We start from the raw sequence: 18,972 nt of genomic DNA, 5'->3' as shown, positions 1-18,972 counted from the left end.
GCGCAGAAGAGTGTGTGCATGTGTGCGCGGATGCAATGCGGGCACAATACAAACCGGTAGTAAAGGTAAGTAGAACCCACCCCTGGATTTCACCCACTTGTATAACGGTCTGCTTCGGCACCCACCCCCATTTGGTCATTCAATTCTCAGCTTCCAAGAGGCAGAGGCAGATGGTCCCCTCCGTCCTTCAGTCCCTCTGGCTTCTGTCAACCATCCTGTCTTTTGGTATTGAAGCATATGCTGTTCTAAGGCAGCCTAGGAGCCTGCTCTTCCCACCTGTTGCAACAGCTAAAAACCAGAAAAATCTGCCAAAACCCCCCCCCCCGCCTCGTTTCCTCCAGCCACCTCTTGGCTGCCTCTTTTCTTAACCTTCCACGCCACCCAGCCACACATCTTTTTTTTTTTTTAGCCGACATGAATTTTTATTTTATTTTTCACATCTGAGCATTACAGAAATGAAATCATTACAAATGCCTCATAAGGTTTTGCTCCAGATGAAAAGGAAAAAAAAAAATCAATAAAAGGAAAGTGATTAAGCAAAACCCAGGAAAACCCAAAGAAAGAAAGAAAGAAAAAAAAAGAAAACGACAGTTGGCAAACATTTGAAGAGAAATGGAAAGACGGGTGAGGAAAGGGGTAAAAGAAAGAAGTACTGTAGGATTTAGAAAGACTCCTTAATCAGGACCTCTTGACACGGGTACTGCAAGGGGTGAAATGCTCCCAGTTTGGACCGGATCGCTCGATCCGGTAGTGATGGCGGTGGGTGGTTCAAAGAACCGGTAGCAAAAATCCCTGCCCCCCCCCCACTCCAGCTGAGTTGCGTGATCATCAGAGGTTTGTTTTTTTTACTTTTAAAAGCATTTTTTCTACAACCTCTTCGGCCAAAGCGGTTGTAAAAAAATGCTTTTAAAAGGTTCTGGCAATCCCAGCTGAGTTGCCTGATCACCACAGGCTTTTAAAAGCATTTTTTTACAACCTCTTCAGTTGAAGAGGTGGTAGAAAAAATGTTTTTAAAAGGTTCTGGTGATCAGGCAACTCGGCTGGGATCGTCAGAACCCTTCAAAAGCTTTTTTTCCTCTGGCGATCCCAACTGAGTTGCCTGATCATCACAGGCTTTTAAAAGCATTTTTTTACAACCTATTTGGCCAAAGAGGTTGTAGAAAAAATGTTTTTAAAAGTAAAAAAAAAAAAAAAAAAAGTTGGCCACGCCCACCCAGTCACATTACCCCCACCACCAAGCCACGCCCACAGAACCGGTAGTAAAAAAATTTTACATTTCACCACTGGTGTACTGCTTTTTTTTTTTTTTTTTAAAGTACAGATCAGAAAGGTGAGGGGAAAAAAAATCAATGGTATATAAAAAAGGAGGGAGCAAGTTTGGGGCAAGAAGAGTGGCACAAACCAACATCTATTTTATGGCAAACTCCTGGTCCTTTGGCCCCGCAAAAGCGAAAGTCAGTGGATTCCGTAGAAATTCTTCATAGAAAGGAACGTCCATGATTTCGTCTGTCTTATGGCCCGTAATCAACATCCAATTATCAGGTTATAGGTTTCCTCACAGAGGAAAAAAAAAAACCCCGTTGAAGGTGCTTGGTTTCACAGTTTTTTTAAACTCCCCAATATAATACTGTCCGGAATTGGACGAATGCCCCCAAAATACCTTTCCGGGAATATGTGCATTCCTTTACTGGAAAGGAGAAAAAATAATAATAATAATGCAAGCAACCCCTCGGGATCCCTTTGCAGAATCCAGAAGGGCCAAGTTGCTCCTACTGCATGCTTGTCTTCAGGACAAAGTCTGTGTGGTTCACAGGCAACGGGTGAGCTTCAGTGTTGAACACCCAGTCCTTGAGGGAGAGCACATCATCTTCAGAGAACAGAAGATAGAGATACCTAGAACCAGGAGAAGAACAAAGAAAGCTTTGCTGAGTGAAGCTGTCAGATATAATTGCTTTATGGTCTATATGTTAGGCTTGCTACCTTGGTTGGCTTGGGATTAGATCAGGGGTGAAATCCAGCAGGTTCTGGAGAACCGGTAGCGGAACATTTGAGTAGTTCGGAGAACCGGCAAATACCACCTCTGGCTGGCCCCAGAGTGGAGTGGGAATGGGGATTTTGCAATATCCTTCTCCCAGGAATGGGGTGGGAATGGGGATATTGCAGTATCCTTCCCCTCTCACGCCCACCAAGTCACACCACGCCCACAAAACTGGTAGTAAAAAAATTTGGATTTCACCACTGGATTAGATAGGAATGGGGAACGATGGCCATTTTATGACTTGTGGACTTCAACTTTATTTATTATTTATTATTTATTTATTATTTAGATTTTTATACCGCCCTTCTCCCGAAGGACTCAGGACAGCCAGAATAAAAACAGTAAAATATACAAATTAAGACAAAAGTTAAAATAACATATTCTATAAATGGCCGAAAATTTAAAACCGTCAAATTTGACCCATAAAATTCATAAAAATACCCCAATTAAAATTATTAAAATTCAAAAAGTTTAAAAATTAAGCCAGTCCCGCTTGGATAAACAAGTGCATTTTAAATTCACGGCGAAAGGTCCGAAGGTCAGGTAATTGACGCAAACCAGGGGGAAGTTCGTTCCAGAGGGTAGGTGCTCCGACAGAGAAGGCAATTCCCCTGGGGGCCGCCAGCCGACATTGCTTGGCGGACGGCACCCTGAGAAGACCCTCTCTGTGTGAGCATACGGGTCGGTGGGAGGCATAAGGTAACAGCAGGCGGTCCCGTAAGTACCCGGGCCCTAAGCCATGGAGCGCTTTAAAGGTGGTAACCAACACCTTGAAGCGCACCTGAAAGACCACAGTGCAGACTGCGCAGGAGCGGTGTTACATGGGAGCAACGTGTGGCTCCCTCAATCACCCGCGCAGCTGCATTCTGAACTAACTGAAGCCTCCGAGTGTACTTCAGGGGTAGCCCCATGTAGAGAGCATTGCAATAATCCAGACGAGAAGTGACAAGAGCGTGAGTGACCATGCATAAGGCATCCCGGTCAAGGAAGGGGCGCAACTGGCGAACCAGGCGGACCTGGTAAAAAACTCTCCTGGAGACGGCCGCCAAATGGTCTTCAAACGACAGCCGTCCATCCAGGAGAACGCCCAAGTTGCGCACCCTTTCTGTTGGGGCCAATGACTCGCCCCCAACAGTCAGCTGCGGTTGCAGCTGACTGTACTGGGGTGCCGGCATCCACAGCCACTCCGTCTTGGAGGGATTGAGCTTGAGTCTGTTTCTCCCCATGCTGGCTCAGGAATTCTGGGAGTTGAAGTCCACAAGTCATAAAACGGCCATCGTTCCCCACCCTTGGATTAGACATACAACAGAGGCTGGACCAGCAGTGTGCCAAATCTTCAAGGTGAACTGTTTAGTGTTCAAACAGCCGAAAGAAGGCTGCGTTTCAACCTCTGAACCCTTTCAAAATGGTTGAAATAGCCCACTTCAAATGGAGAAACACCGTCTTGGCACACAAAACTGCCCTGTGCTGACACCACAAGCGAAATGACAAGGCTTTAAGGATTTGGTTGCAGATAAGAAATGGGGTATGGGAAGAAGGGATCATCTGTTGTACATGCAGTTCTCAACTTAGGACCAGTGGTGGGATTCAAATAATTTAACAACTGGTTCTCTGCCCTAATGACCGGCTGGGTGGGTGTGACCATGGTGGGCATGGCCAGGGTGTGTGACAGGCAGCACTCGGCCTCCAGCACTCCCTGGGAGCAAAAACAGGCCGGAGGGGGGGAACACACTCCCCCCCCCCCCGTGCCCCATTTTGGGCCTACTAGGCCTCCCTGCAAACTCCTGGGAGTGAAAACGGGTCATGAGGGGGCTGCGCCGGACCCCCCGTGCCCGGTTTTGGGCCTAGGAGGCCTCCCTGCAACCTCCTGGGAGCCAAAATGGGTCGTGTGGAGACTCCTCGAAGGGGCAGGGCGGGGCAGCTGTGGGGTCAGATGGGATGTACTGCCCCCGGCGCCCAGTGGTGGGATTCAGCCAGTTCGCCCCACTTCGGGAGAACCGGTTGTTAACTTTCTGAGCAATTTGGCAAACTGGTTTTTGGAAGAAATCATTAGGGCAGAGAACTGGTTGTTAAATTACTTTAATCCCTCCACTGCCGGCACCCCATTTTGGGCCTAGGAGGCCTCCCTGCAACCTCCTGGGAGCCAAAATGGGGCGAGTGGGCACTCCTGGAAGGGGCGGGGTGGGGCGGGGCAGAGCCAACCAGCAGTTTAACTACCGGTTCACCCGAACCGCCCTGAACCAGCTGCATCCCACCACTGCTTAGGACCATTCGTTGAACAACTGTTCAAAGTTATGATGGCGCTGGAAAAAAGTGACTCCTGGTTGCACTTGCAACCATCACAGTGTCCCAGAGGGCACACAATTTAAATTTGAGGGCTTGACAACTAGATGTGTATTCATAACGGCTCCAGCATCCTGGAGTCACGTGGTTACCAATTGAGACCTTCTCAGCCAGCTTCCAACAAACAAAATCAGATGGGGGAAGCTGGATTTGCTTAGCGACGTGATTCACTTAACAACCATGGCAAAGAAGGCTGCAAAATTGGGCGCGACTCACTTAACAACCTCCTTGCTTAACAAGGGAAAAATCCAGTTCCGATGTGGTCATAAGTCAAGGACTACCTGTATTTTAAAAGAGAGCGTGGTAAGTTGCTAAACCTGTTTATACTTGTGGTGAAGGGGGATGTAATTTCTTTATATATTTCTTTTTTTCTTTGCTACATTCTTATTTTTTTGTTTTCTTCTTTTCTGCACCATCTATTTTTCTTTTTAAGGTGGTAAGTTTTTTTTTATTGTGGCAATTGTAAATTTTACTTACATTACTATATGAACAAAGAGAGAATTCTGAAGTCAGGCTAACTGTTTGAGCTGTGTTCCAGCAAAACCAGTGGTATTTTGGCCATTTGCCAGAACTTGGTCATGGGGATGCAACATTGCCACCACAATAAGCGCATTTTCTTCTAAAAATGTATTTACTGTGCTTTTCAGGGACCATGAATTCCCCCATGATTTGCTTCATGAAAAACATCCTCCTTCCTAAGCTTCTTTTTATGGTCAAATATTGAAAATGCTCAGGACTTACTTTAACGTCTCTGCCAGAAAAAAGCTCTGCTGCATGTTGTCATGGCTTGGGGTGGTTGTATATACATCGCGGATTCCAGAGAAACCAGCTTCTACTCGGCAAAATTTCTCCAGCGCCTGATTTGGAAAGCAAGGAAGAGGAGAAAGTCAATCCGGTTCCAAGAATGGCAACGCAGCACTCCTTTGTCATCATGGGTGGAAGGAGGTGGTGGTGGTGACCCTACTAGGTAGCAGGAGGTTTCTGTGGGGTTCTCCAGCAGCAGGAATCAATGGTGGTTCTGCTTAGGTCTCATGTGCCCTCAGATGTCTCCGGAAATTCATCCAAGTCATGGTTGTCCCAAAGGTGTTTTTTCAAAAGGCAACTGGACTTTCCTCCCTCTTAATTCCTCCCATCACCCATCTCCTTCCACTTATGACTGTATGACTGTAACTTTGTTGCTTGTATCCTTATAATTTATATTGATATATTGATTGGTTCCTGATTGCTTATTTGTACCCTATGACTATCATTAAGCGTTGTAAGTGTTGTACCTTGATGAAGGTTTCTTTTCTTTTATGTGCACTGAGAGCCTATGCGCCAAGACAAATTCCTTGTGTGTCCAATCACACTTGGCCAATAAAAAATTCTATTCTATTCTATTCTATTCTATTCTATTCTATTCTATTCTATTCTACCCTACCCTACCCTACCCTACCCTACCCTTGTTGTTCTATTCTATTCTAATGTTAAGATCTTAAAACACTGAGATTGAACAGCTCTTACTCAATAGAGGACATCACCTATCTCCTGTTTACAACATAGTCCTTTCAACAGTTCCAAGAAGGTTCCACACCCATTTGCACTATTCAGGTGAAACTGAGGGCACAGATAAAACTTCAAGGTAGCATCAAGGAAGGAATGCAAATGACCAGCTGCCTGCAAGGAGTATAAATCCTTCCATTCCTCACCATCCAGTCAGAATGGAAGAAGGTTCTTGGATGAGAAGCAAAACACCTTCAAGGAAAAACGAAGAAAGTCCAATTTCCTTTTGGAAAAGCACCTCAGGTGGCTGGGCTTCCAGCTTTCCTTTCCTACCACCCCTCCTGCATTGGTCTAGATGGCCTACATAGTCTTCCTCCTCTTCGCATCTTACTATGACTGCTATATGAGGCCAACTGGGCAGCCCAGTGTTGCCCAGGGACTGGAGCAGGTTCTCCTGGCCTGCTATCCCACCCTAGCTTTACTTCCAAGTAATCCACAAGTCTTAAAGTTGCCAAGGTTGGAGAGCCTTGTTTTAGTTAAGAGAAAAGAGAAATTTGTTTCAGAAAGAGAAAAGACAGCCTTCCTTCCATAAATTTCTCCACAACAATCCTTATTGTGAGATAGGATAGGCTGAAGTTGAGATCAGGCCATGTCACCCTGGGCACTTTGATGGCTAAAGGAAACTTTGTTTTGATTCCTTGCGAGAATGAGAGGGCAGGCATTTCTTATGTTTTGCTGGGGAATCTTAGATAAGAACCTCAGGAAATCTTTTTGAAAATTTTCTGCCATTGTGGATCCCCAAATCCTCATTTTATGTTACATGGAAGCCCGTGAAGGATCATCTACTTGGGTGCTACTGGAACCAAGGTCCTTGTGCTAGGGAAGCTTTTAGGTCAGGGCTCTCCAAACTTGGCAACTTTAAGACTTGTGGATTTCAACTTCCAGAATTCCTCACTGGCTGAGGAACTCTGGGAGTTGAAGTCCACAAGTCTTAAAGTTGCCAAGGTTGGAGACCCTTGTTTTAGTTAAATTCAGTGGGGCTTCTCTTGGAATCCATAAAAAGATCAGACATTGTGGCTGCCATGTGCAACAAACTGAAGGGTACCATTCAGGACTGCAGCATAAAAGGTAGAATGCTCTGAGCCAGCAGTAGAAGTCTATTGATTTTTTTTTATTTTTTTTTACATTTATACCCCGCCCTTCTCCGAAGACTCAGGGCGGCTTACAGTGTATAAGGCAATAGTCTCATTCTATTTGTATATTTTTACAAAGTCAACTTATTGCCCCCCCAACAATCTGGGTCCTCATTTTACCTACCTTATAAAGGATGGAAGGCTGAGTCAACCTTGGGTCGGGCTTGAATCTGCAGTAATTGCAGGCTTTGTGTTCTTAATAACAGGCTTTACCAGCCTGAGCTAAACCGGCCCCAAATCATTTGATTTGATTTGATTTTGGGGCTGCCTGGCTCCAAATGACTCTTCCCCTTTTTTGTGCCTCCCGAAACAGATTGTCATAAGGCCCAAGTAAATGACGAAAACATGATGGTCGGGGCCAGAGGAAGGCCAGTTAATGCATAACAATGGAGCCCCTCTGCAGAAGTGAGATTCTCACAACTTCAGATGGAAACAATTGTGATCCCTGATCACACCTTCACACCTTCAAACCAACAGGCTGAGAACACTTTTTCTGACTTACTTGGACAGCTTCCCAACCCCACTCTCTGTACTTGGGGTCATGTGTCAACCTCCACAAGTAGAAATAGCTCTCTACAACCTCGGGCCGTAGGATGTAATAACGATCGCTCAGTCGTGTGGCCATTGCTTCCGTTCCAGAATCAAAACGAAATGCTTCAGGGCCCAAGTTGGTATCTAGCCAGAAAAACAACAACAACAACAACAAAACAGACTGGTCAGAGGATGCTTTGATAGCTGCAGGGTCAGCTGAAATTTGGGGCGAATGTCTGAATTCACTAAACAAGTACGATATCATGAATACTTTCACTGTGAAGTAGAAACATTTTTCAGATCTCTTTTTTTAAAAAAAAAAATTAAATTTCCAAAAGTTGAAATACACAATACAAAAAAAACACAATACACAAAAGCAAAAAAAAATATAAAACAAGGACAAATGCATCTAAATTACCATACTCATAACAGCTTTTCCTACATCGGTATCTCTATCCTATTTAACCTCTATATACAGATTCTACTTTTTTTTTTTATTTGAATTTATATCCCGCCCTTCTCCGAAGACTCAGGGCGGCTAACACTATGTTAGCAATAGTCTTCATCCTATTTGTATATTTATATACAAAGTCAACTTATTGCCCCCAACAATCTGGGTCCTCATTTTACCTACCTTATAAAGGATGGAAGCCACCAGAGGCCCTTCTAAGTATCTCTATCTCAAACTAACCTTCTTATTTAAATTATCTTAACCTCTATTCAGAACTCAATCTCATGACAAAAATCTCTTTTATGCTTACTCTCCAGCCAGTTTTTCAGATCTCTTGCAAATGAAAAAAAAAAAAAAGAGTTGATCCTAAGCCTTAAGTGCCTGCAAAATTTCCATTATAAGGACCTGACCTGGAGAAGCCAACACCATCACTATTCAAGCTAAACTGAAGGAAGTAGACAGGTCCTCAGTTTAGACAATAAAAGAGGAAAAAGATAACCAATCTAGATGTGATAAGATTCTCCAAAAGGTATTTAAAAGGGGTCTGGGTTAGAGTCCTTCCACTGCAGAAACTGGCATAGGCCTGGCCATCCCCAGAATCTATGAAGCCTTATCCGACCGTTTCCAAGGGAATGCAGTCAGTCTGGCGAGATTCTTGCAACATGGCGACTAACAATAAAGCTTCTTCTTGAGACTATTCATGAGTGGCCCTAGTTGGTTTGCACCCAACACAAGATCAAATGCAGTCCTTTGGTCAAGACTGACAACTGACACCTTTCAGCTGGAGGTACTTTCCAGCTCTGGCAGAACATGGAGACTAACAAATCATGGGCTGTAATACAACGGTACATTTGTGACTTCAGCTGGGCAACTGGAAGCAGATGGCCAACAGCAGTAGTTGAGGATGAGGTGAGGACTGGGAAGTGTGGCTTCACTAATGGATGTTACCTGTGTACAATATTAACTGGTGAACAAGAATGGGCAGAAACTTTTTTTTTTTTTCAAAAATGGGCTCGTGTTTTTAAATTTTTACCTGAGCGAATGTAAGATTCGTGACAAGTGTGCGTTATTTCCCCAGCTAGATCCAAATAGTGCTGTTTCTGTTCTTCCAGGGCGTGTTCTGCTCCGAGGGCTATCATGCCACCAGAAAAGCAAGCCAAGTGCCCCATTTTATGGTCCAAGATGCCTCCTCGCCATTCGGCGATATAGGTTAGCCCACCAGGCGATTTTTTGACAAGGTGCTTTTCTATGGCCTAAATTTCACAGCATTGGGGAAAAGAGAGAAAGTGAGTTGTTTGTGTGGAATGAAGAAAAATGAAGCAGGTTTATAAATAAAACATACACTGGTAGAAGTGTCAAAAGGTACGTATGCAAATAGTCCATTGGTTCACCCAATATATGAAAGTCATTTCATTAGGGTAGTCATCTAGTCCAGGGGTCTCCAACCCTGGCAACTTTAAGACTTGTGGACTTCAACTCCCAGAATTCCTCAGCCAGCTTTGCTTGTGGAATTGAAGTCCACAAGTCTTAAAGTTGCCAAGGTTGGAGATCCCTGATCTAGTCTCTGCTTTGAAAAGCTTCATTTCCCAACACCAGCACTATACATCGTATCCAGAAACCAATCAGCAACCAATATAGGGCATGAAGAATCAGTGTTCCAGTAGCAAGAACCAGTAAATACACAGGTGGCCTTATAGTGGACTAACTGCAGTTTTTAAGTACAGGTTAGTCTTCACTTAACATAACATATCCATAACTGTGACTGGAAACTTTGTTATCTATGAAGTTATGTATGACCTAATCTTGCATAGCTTCTTCTCCGGTAATATTACACTACTAACCAGAGCATACAAAACATTTGCTAGACCAATTCTTGAATACAGCTTGTCAGTCTGGAACGCGCACTGCATATCGGAGATTAATACAATTGAGCGCGTCCAGAAATATTTCACAAGAAGAGTCCTCCACTCCTCTGCACGCAACAAAATACCTTATGCCACCAGTCTTGAAATTCTGGGTTTAGAAAATTTAGAACTACGCCACCTTTGGTATGACCTGAGCATAGCTCATACAATCATCTGCTACAATGTCCTTCCTGTCAATGACTACTTCAGCTGCAACCACAACAATATATGAGCACACAATAGATACAAACTTAAAGTGAACTGCTCCAAACTCAATTGCAGAAAATACGACTTCAGTAACAGAGTGGTCAATGCCTGGAATGCACTACCAGACTCTGTGATCTCATCCCAAAACCCCAAAAACTTTAACCTTAGACTATCTACTGTTGACCTCACCCCATTCCTAAGAGATCTGTAAGGGGCGTGCATAAGAGTACCAACGTGCCTACCATCCCTGTCCTAATGTTCCCTTTAATTGTATTCATTTTATGTATTCAATTCATGCTTATACTTACATATATTATCTAATATGTACTTGACAAAATAAATAAATAAAATAAATAAATGTCATATCATGTCATGTGATTGTGCCACTAAGCGACAACAGTTTCACCAGTCCTTGTTGCAATCAGTAAGTGAGACTGCATGGTTGTTATGCGAAGCTTTTGTGTGACTATGATTTGCTATTTCCTGCTGGTTTCCTCATTGACTTTGGTGGTCAAGAGCCAAGGGAGATTCCAAAGGGTGATTGGAGCCATCCCTTGGAGGCAGTGACCATCTGTTGCTTAGAGTAGAGAAAAATGGGGTAACACAATAGCTATATACGAAGGATTTTTAACGTACAAGACAGAGCAACCTGGTTCAGAATTGATTATTAGTAGAATAGCTTTAATTAGATATATATATGTAATACGAATCTTTCTTGAATCTTTTAAAAAGCATAAACAAACAAAAGCACTAATATGAACTTAAGGCAAAAAAGAAAGCAAAGAGAAAGAAAAAGTGCAAAGAAAGAAAATTTGAGAAAAAATATAAAAGGAAGAATAAAAATACAAAGAAGTGGCTTTCGATATTCTTTGCAATGATGAGAGAGTACAATGATATTTTAACTTCTCCTGCCAAAGTTACTGCTTCCAGGATTTTCAAGAGCTGCAGGCTTTTTTGTCACAGCTGGACTCCAGCTCCACAATTTGCAGTGCAGATGTTCAATTCATCAGGCCAAACTTAGGAGGAACGGCATTTATCCTCGCTGCCTTTTGTATTAATGGGAATCTGTTTACCTGTTGAGCCATTCATCTGTAATTTTATCGGATGAATCAACCCTTAAGGTATCCGGGAACAAGAGATGACACAGATTACATAATTGCCTCATTTGTGTGATGAGATCATCCATCATTTTTATTTTATTTATTTATTTTGTCGAGTACATATTAAATAATATATACAAGTTTAAGCATGAATTGAATACATAAAATTAAAGCAATTAAAGAGAAGATTAGGACAGGTAGGTAGGCACACTGGTGCTCTTATGCACGCCCCTTACAGACCTCTTAGGAATGGGGTGAGGTCAACAGTAGACAGTCTAAGGTTAAAGTTTTGGGGCTTTTGGGATGAGACCACAAAGTCTGGTAGTGCATTCCAGGCATTAACAACTCTGTTACTAAAGTCATATTTTCTGCAATCGAGTTTGGAGCGGTTCACACCATGCATTGAGACATCCCTTGCCTTTTCCTCTCGTCCTGCAAATGTCCACGATTCAACCAAAACTGAACCACACAACTGGGCTAAAGAACATTAGAAATGCAGAACTCTTTCAGAGATAGTTATCTCTGTGTTGGCAATATTGCATCCTCTAGCCCTGAATACCGTTCATTTGGGCTTTTCTCCATTTTCAAAACAGACTGTTCAGAAAATCATAGAACTAGAGTACACCAGCACCACTCTCATTGCTCTGAAAACCTGTGGCTAGTTTGGAGAACACATTAAATTATCTTTTATGGCATGGAGGATAGGAACATAGGATCCTCTGACTTGCCTATTGTCTTATCCAGCATGGCCATTAAGAAGAGGTTGGAACTGTTAAGTCTTGGTTGGCCAATCTTTTGGCTTGCTTGGGCCACATTGAGTGAAGAGGAATTATCTTGGGAAGTGTTGTGGTCTGCCAGTAGCCTGCGGAGCTGGCAATGGAGTCGGACAGCGATGAGGCTGAGGTGGGGCCAGGGCCATCTGGGAGTGATGTCCAGAGCCTCCAGAGACTGACAGTAGTGAGGCAGAGGAACAGGAGGAGCCTGTTACTAATGCACACATGAGAAGAGCTGCCAGAAGGCAAGAGCAGCTAAAGCAAAGAGGACGACTCAGGAGTACGGCCAAGAGATGATTGGCCTCTCCCATAAGGCTTAAAACCTTATACACTGTAAGCCGCCCTGAGTCTTCGGAGAAGGGCGGGGTATAAATGTAAACAAAAAAAAAACAAAAAAACGGACTAGCAATGGCATTTGGGCTTTGCTGGAAAATAACATTGGTAGCTTCGTCTTCTTGCATTTATTTTTTGTATCAGTGACTTCTGAACGTTTGCCAAGAAAGGTCTTTGGCAGTTTGCCTAATTAGACCAAGGTTTGCGATAGGACTGAGGAATTTGTTTTGGGAGGAATTTGCTTTAATTTAGTTGAACTACGCTGGGAATGAAGTAATTCTCAGCTGTTCGAATAAAGTTCGTTTGTTTTTTCACTGTCCGAGTTTCCTACTACCTACTTGGGACTGGGTCACAACAGGAAGCATATAAAATAGATAATGTAATTAATGTATACAAATCACATAATAATGTTAAAAGTTTGCGACCTTGAGTTGACATATTACTAGCTGTGCAGGGCCACATAAAGCCAATACACAACAAGCTGGACACACCTTGTAGAAGCCTAGTTTTGTTCAGTAGTGTATACAACTTCTCTAACTGAATTCAAAACATCCTGTGTAGAGCCTCCTAGCAGAAGTTGGAACTCAAAATATCTCTCTGGTTTTTTTTTTCAGCCCAAAAAAAGCCTTTGTACAAAAATGCTTGAAATGCTTGCCCATAAAATAGGCTGTTTCACCAAGGAAGCAAAAGGGCCCCGAACGAAGCAGTTTGAAATGGTTTTGATTCTAAATGATTGCAATTTGCCATGTTTCCTGAAGCCAATGAGCCATTCTCAACATTAATTATGAAACAAACTCTTTAAAATTTCACATGTTGTGGAGTTTGCTAGTATCGACAAATAAATAATTATAATAACTGGCTAAATATCTTGGCTGATGTGTATATTTCTTTTGTTTCTTTATTGTTTTAATTGTTTCTATATTTTTGGAACTGTAAGTCGTTCAGAGTCATTGATTGAGATGAGTGGCTAGAGAAATTGAATAAATAAACGAATCATGGTTAAAACTAACTACTGTTTAGGATTTGGACTCAATGATGAACGGTGGCAGATAATGGAAACTGGAACCACAAGCTTTTCATTTTCTTCTGATGCCTCTGTAGAGATGGAAAATCTGGAATGAGAATCCCGTTCGGAAAACATCCTGTTTCTAAATCATGTCGCCCAAAGCCAACTTAATGTTGGAAGGATGGCTGGGTGGCCTAGGTCTCCCCAGTGATTCTGTGCAAAGGTAAGATCTGAATTTTGGCCATCCATCTCCATCCTCTATGGCAGGGATCTGCAAACTTGGCTCTTTTAAGACTTGTGGACTTCAACTCCCAGAGTTCCTCAGCCAGAGCCAAGTTTGCAAACCCCTGCTCTATGGGGTTTCTCGTAAAGTATTTGCTGTTGACCAAGTGCAAAGGGAATAATGCTTCATTTTCCGCCTTACCTCCAGAGCTTTATCATACATGTTTTTTGCTTCGCTGTCTTGCTTATCTGACATGAGCCAAGATTTGATCAGATATTCATAAAAACTGTCCCCAAGGCCACCAACAGAGACGTGATCTACAGTGACGGGAAGAAGAAGACGACAACTTGTGATTAGAAAAAGTCAAAAAACTGCACTGAAGATACTTTGGTTAAAATGTTTTATACATTTTATTTTAACAACTGGAGGATGTCCTCTCCAGTAAGAAACATGCACAGGAACACAAACAATTTGGAAATTAGCCTGCTTCTTTTGTATTTTTAATGCCCAAATTCCTTCAAAGGGGTCATGGGAGGAGAGTGATAGCAAACCCCCTCCCCAGATTATTAGCCCATCACCCAGAGACAACTGCCTCCATCTAGTGTCTTCTCAAAGGAGTCAAGATTAAATAATTTTGCTCTGTCTTTGTCTAGCAACTTCACTTGAGCAGAGTAAAAAAGCAAATGACCAGTTAAGATCTGGACCAGTGGTGGGTTTCAAATTTTTTTAATATTGGTTCTGTGGGTGTGGCTTGGTGGGCGTGGCATGGCATGGCTTGGTGGGTGTGGCAGGGGAAGGATACTGTAAAATCTCCATTCCCACCCCACTCCAAGGGAAGGTTATTGCAAAATCCCCAATTCCTCCCAATCAGCTGGGACTTCGGAGGCAGAGAATAGATGGGGGTGGGGCCAGTCAGAATTTTTACTACCGGTTCTCCGAACTACTCAAAATTTCTGCTACTGGTTCTCCAGAATTGGTCAGAACCTGCAGAAACCCATCTCTGATCTGGACCCAGTTCTACTACAAGGTATAAGGTACTGTCACTGTGGGAGTACTAAAGTTAGGCACTGAAAATATATCTATAAAGTACTATAATACACTTTTTTTCCTGCAGTTTGAGGATTCTTTGATTCCTTTGGGTTCTTAAAAATCACCTTAAGGGCTAGAAACTTGGTCTATGAATAAACGAAGAAACGAAGTGGTTCAGGAAGCTGGGCTTTGCTCCCAATACATTTTGCACTCTCTTTGAACAGAAATAAATATACAGCCTCATTCATTATTGTCTTTCTCTATCAACCACTTCCCCCCTTGTGAAGGGAAAGGGAAGAGAACCTTAAGAGTCAAGTGTCAAAACAGCACAAAATATTCCTGGACAGGATTGCATTGCAAGTTCATGAGATTTACAAGCAAAAGAAAAAAAATATCTCAGCCACGCCGTGTAGATTGAATTCACAGCATCTGGAGAGTTCATCGCCATTTTGTTAAGAGGGATTCGATGTCTGGAATGAATATTAGAGACATTTGAAGGAGCAGGTTGAAGGAGGGGAGGAAGAGAAAACACCGTGGTGCCAGGTGTGAAGATCTCCAGAATACTGAGGGCTTTTCCATAGCTACCTCTTCAGACTGCCCTGCTACTCAATCTGTTAGGGGAAATTTGCTGGGGCCAAAAACTGGATCAGATTTATAATGGGAATAGCATGCTTGGGGCTGGGGGGAGGATTTTATTTTTACATCTCAGCATCAATGCTCCAGGGTGTCCAAGGACATGCGAGTCATCTTCCCTCCACCCCCACCCCGAAAAAACAAGTGATGAGAGAGCAAGAGAAAGAATAAGAACCAGTAAAATTTATTTTCTATACTACTTAACCAGGGGTGGGCTGCTGGGGATTCGCAGGGTTCGGGAGAACCTCCAACTAAGATTCTGGGCAGTTTGGAGAACCCTCAGATCCAAATCCTGACTGGCCTTGCTCACCCCGCCCATCCCCTCCCAGGAGTTCCCATGCAGCCCGTTTTGGAGGCAAGTAAGTGCAAGGCGTGTGGCGGGGTTCGGGGAGGGTGAAGAACGGGCTTACCAGAAGTTCGGCAAAGCATATAAAGTGGTATTAACACCTCCCGTGATCTTGATTCTATCCCTCTGTTTATGTTGCCTTTTTTGGCGGCTGCAGCACACTGCGGCCTCATATTTAAGTGATTGTCCACTAGGATTCCAAAATCCCTCTCACGGTTAATACTTTTGAGCGAGATACCACATATACTGTACCTGTGCATTTTGTTTTTCTTGCCTAAATGTAGAACCTTACTTTTTTCACCACCGAATTGCATTTTGTTAGATAGCGACCTAAAAGCATATGCATTTTCCTTTGGTGGTTTCAAGTGTAAACCTGTGCTAGGTCTCGCACTCCAGCTGTTATTTTCTTTTTTCAAAATTACATTCTGCTTCACTTTTAGAAAAGCACTCCTATACGAATCTTTCTTTTCCATCTCCACCAGTTTGGATACTGCATGATCAGGAGTCCCAGCTCTTATCCTTCTAAATTCCTTCTGCCTTCTCCTCTATAGGATTTCTAATCCGTGCTTGCAACTGCAGTAGCGAATTGCTCCCCCCACCAAAACTCCCTAATGGGGAGTTGGCTATTGTAGATCTGTTGAATGTCTATGGAGTGTCTTTGAATCAGAGGTGAAATGCTCCCGGTTCAGACCGGATCGTGTGATCCCGTAGCAATGGCAGCGGGTGGTTCAGAGAACTGGTAGCAAAAATCATTGCCCACCCCATGGACAGCTGAGCTGCATGATCATCAGAGGGTTGTTTTTTCTTTTAAAAGCATTTTTTCTTCAGCCGAAAAAATGCTTTTAAAAGTAAAAAAAAAAGCCTCTGACGATCGCGCGGCTCAGCTGGAATCATCAGAGGAGCCTTTTAAAAGCATTTTTTTCTACAACCTTGTCGGCCGAAGAGGTTGTAGAGAAAATGCTAAAACTCCTCTAATCCAACTGAGTTGCCCGATTATCAGTGGCTTTTTTTTCTTTTAAAGGCAAAAAAAATTGCTTTTAAAAGAAAAGGAAAGCCTCTGACGATCAGGCAACTCAGCTGGGATCATCAAAGGAGCCTTTTAAAAGCATTTTTTTACAACCTCTTCGGCCAAAGAGGTTTAGAAAAAATGCCTTTAAAAGTTAAAAAAAAAAAGTTGGCCATGCCCACCCAGTCACATTACACCCCCCAAGTCACGCCCACAGAACTGGTCATAACAAATTTTTCCACTGGTTTGAATGTCTTGGACAAAAAACCTGAAAGTCCAGTTGCCGCTTGAAAAAGAGCACCTTTGGGACATCAATGTGTTGAAATTCGTCTACCCTCCTGGTTGGTCTTCTGTGGTCTTGTGCAAAGGTGGAATTCGCTACCTTTCCTACCGGTTCGCCATTTCCGCGCATGTACTCAGGCTTCTGCACATGCTCTTTGCTTGCACCTTCCGCACATGCACCTGGCCTTGAATATGTGGCTAAATAGGATGGCAGTATGTCCAGGTGGGTGGGCAGAGCCTCCTGCAGTCACTGCTACTGGTTCGTGTAAACCGGACAGAACTGGCTGAATCCCACTTCTGGTCTTGTGTATTAAGAAACACTTGGCAAAGACAGCAGAGATGGCTGCCTCACACCTGTTCAGAAGACTTGGGTTTGAGAGACGGTTTGCATAAGGAGAGTCTCAATTAGCATTGAGGAAGGATAGAATTTGGTGGCAAATCTTTCCCTTATTCAGGAGTCACATTAACAAGTCTGACATGCATTAATAAACATCACTTTGGCTCAGCCAAGAGAGTCTGAATACTCACGCTGGACCCAATTCCCCGTGACCGGACTGAGAAAGTTTGGATAAAGCCCGTGAGGTTTCTCAATTCTGTTCAGGACTTTGCGGATGTTCATCACCTACAAGGAGATTTTTTAAAAAAATACTGTAAAAAAATACTCCAGCAATTATGAACTCTTTGCTATTTATAACAAGCTGATGTTTATTAATAATGAAGCCACCCACCAAATATAGGGAATACTCAACTTTTCATTTAGTGACCATTCAGAATTAACAACGGCACTGAAAAAGGTGATTTATGACCAGGGGTGGGCTTCAAAAAATTTAGCAAGGGGTTCTCTGTCCGGTTGCTGGATGGTCATGGTCTAGTTGGCCTCTTGCACCATGGCCCAGGTGGGGGAGATTTTTGCCCTCCCTGGGCTCCGGTGGTTTTCCTTGAGCCTCCGGGAGGGCAAAAACGAAGTCCCCAGGCTCCGGAGGTTCTCTGGGCCCATTTCTGGCCTTCCCGAACTTCCAGTAGGCCTATTTTTCGGCCTCCTCAAGCCTCCGTGCGTGCCCTGCACTTACCTGCATCCAAAACGGGCTGCGTGGAGACTCCTGGGAGGAGCCAGCCAGGAGTGGGATTTGGGGTTTTTCCAAAGTGCACAGAATCTTAGCTAGAGGTTCTCCCGAACCCCCAGCAGCCCATCCCTGGTTATGTGTACGGGGCTAATTATGGAGAAATTTCAGGCTGATAAAAGGAAAGGCTTCTTTATGCAATACAAATAACCTTCGATTTACGACCACAATTGATTGCCAATTTCTGTTGCTAAGTGAGACATTTGTTCAGTTTTGCCCCATTTTACAGCCTTTCTTGCCTTAGCTGTTAAGTGAATCACCAAAGTTGTCAAGTTAGTAATGTGATTGTTAAGTGATTTAACAGATTTAACAGATTAACAGAGTTGGAAGGGACCTTGCAGGTCACCTAGTCCAACCCCCTGCCTAAGCAGGACACCCTACATCTGCTTCTATCTAGGATTGGACTCCCAACCTCCTGACTGTGAGGCAAAAGCTCCACCTCTAGGCCACAGCAGCTGGGCAATCTGGCTTCCCCATTGACTTTGCTTGTCAGAAGGTTCCAGAAGGGGATGACATGACCCCAGGACCGGCATAAATATGAACCAGTTGCTAAGCATCTGGATTTTGATCAGGTGACCATGGGGATGCTGCGGCGGTCATAAGTGTGAAAAACGGTCACTATTTGTGAAATAAATAACTTTTTTTCAAGGTCGTCGTAACTTTGGACAGTCACTAAATGAAAAGTTGAGGACTTCCTGCACATTCGCTTGACAAACTCAGCGCCATCAGACATGGCAAGGACCACTGATTTAGCCAGTTTTAAAGGAGGCTGGAGAAAGTCATTGTAACTTGGCCGACTGCACCGCTCTCAACACAGCTGGACCGTGATGGCAGAGGCCATTTTTTTTTGTTTTTTTTTTATTTTTTTAAATTTTTTTATTACTTTTTTCCAACAAACAAAAAAGAAAATACATTATTACACCCTTGTGCTATACAAAAAAAGGAAGATTTGGGTCTTCGGATACATCCTC

At 43.3% G+C, this 18,972-nt stretch overlaps 1 protein-coding gene across 3 annotated transcripts in view; it reads right to left on the bottom strand.

Moving 5' to 3' along the window:
* Positions 1-378: 378 nt before the first annotated feature.
* The window catches only part of MAN1C1 (mannosidase alpha class 1C member 1), a 231,525-nt gene continuing 212,931 nt past the window's right edge, over positions 379-18,972 (bottom strand). For 2 of the 3 annotated variants that reach the window (XM_058195040.1, XM_058195039.1), the window contains exons 7-12: positions 17,409-17,502; positions 13,786-13,901; positions 9,072-9,291; positions 7,559-7,731; positions 5,123-5,238; positions 379-1,893 (exon numbers count right to left, since the gene is read on the bottom strand). In XM_058195040.1, coding sequence (XP_058051023.1) covers positions 1,770-1,893; positions 5,123-5,238; positions 7,559-7,731; positions 9,072-9,291; positions 13,786-13,901; positions 17,409-17,502 — 843 coding nt within the window. In that variant the 3' untranslated portion in view covers positions 379-1,769. Of the gene's footprint in view, positions 1,894-5,118; positions 5,239-7,558; positions 7,732-9,071; positions 9,292-13,785; positions 13,902-17,408; positions 17,503-18,972 lie in introns of those variants that run through there. The other variant, XM_058195041.1, reaches the window with a different exon arrangement.

This window comes from Ahaetulla prasina, chromosome 10, assembly GCF_028640845.1.
Source record: "Ahaetulla prasina isolate Xishuangbanna chromosome 10, ASM2864084v1, whole genome shotgun sequence".
Lineage (NCBI taxonomy): Eukaryota > Metazoa > Chordata > Lepidosauria > Squamata > Colubridae > Ahaetulla > Ahaetulla prasina.
The sequence above is the reverse complement of the archived record's forward strand: the minus strand, read 5'-3'. Positions and strand labels throughout refer to the sequence as shown.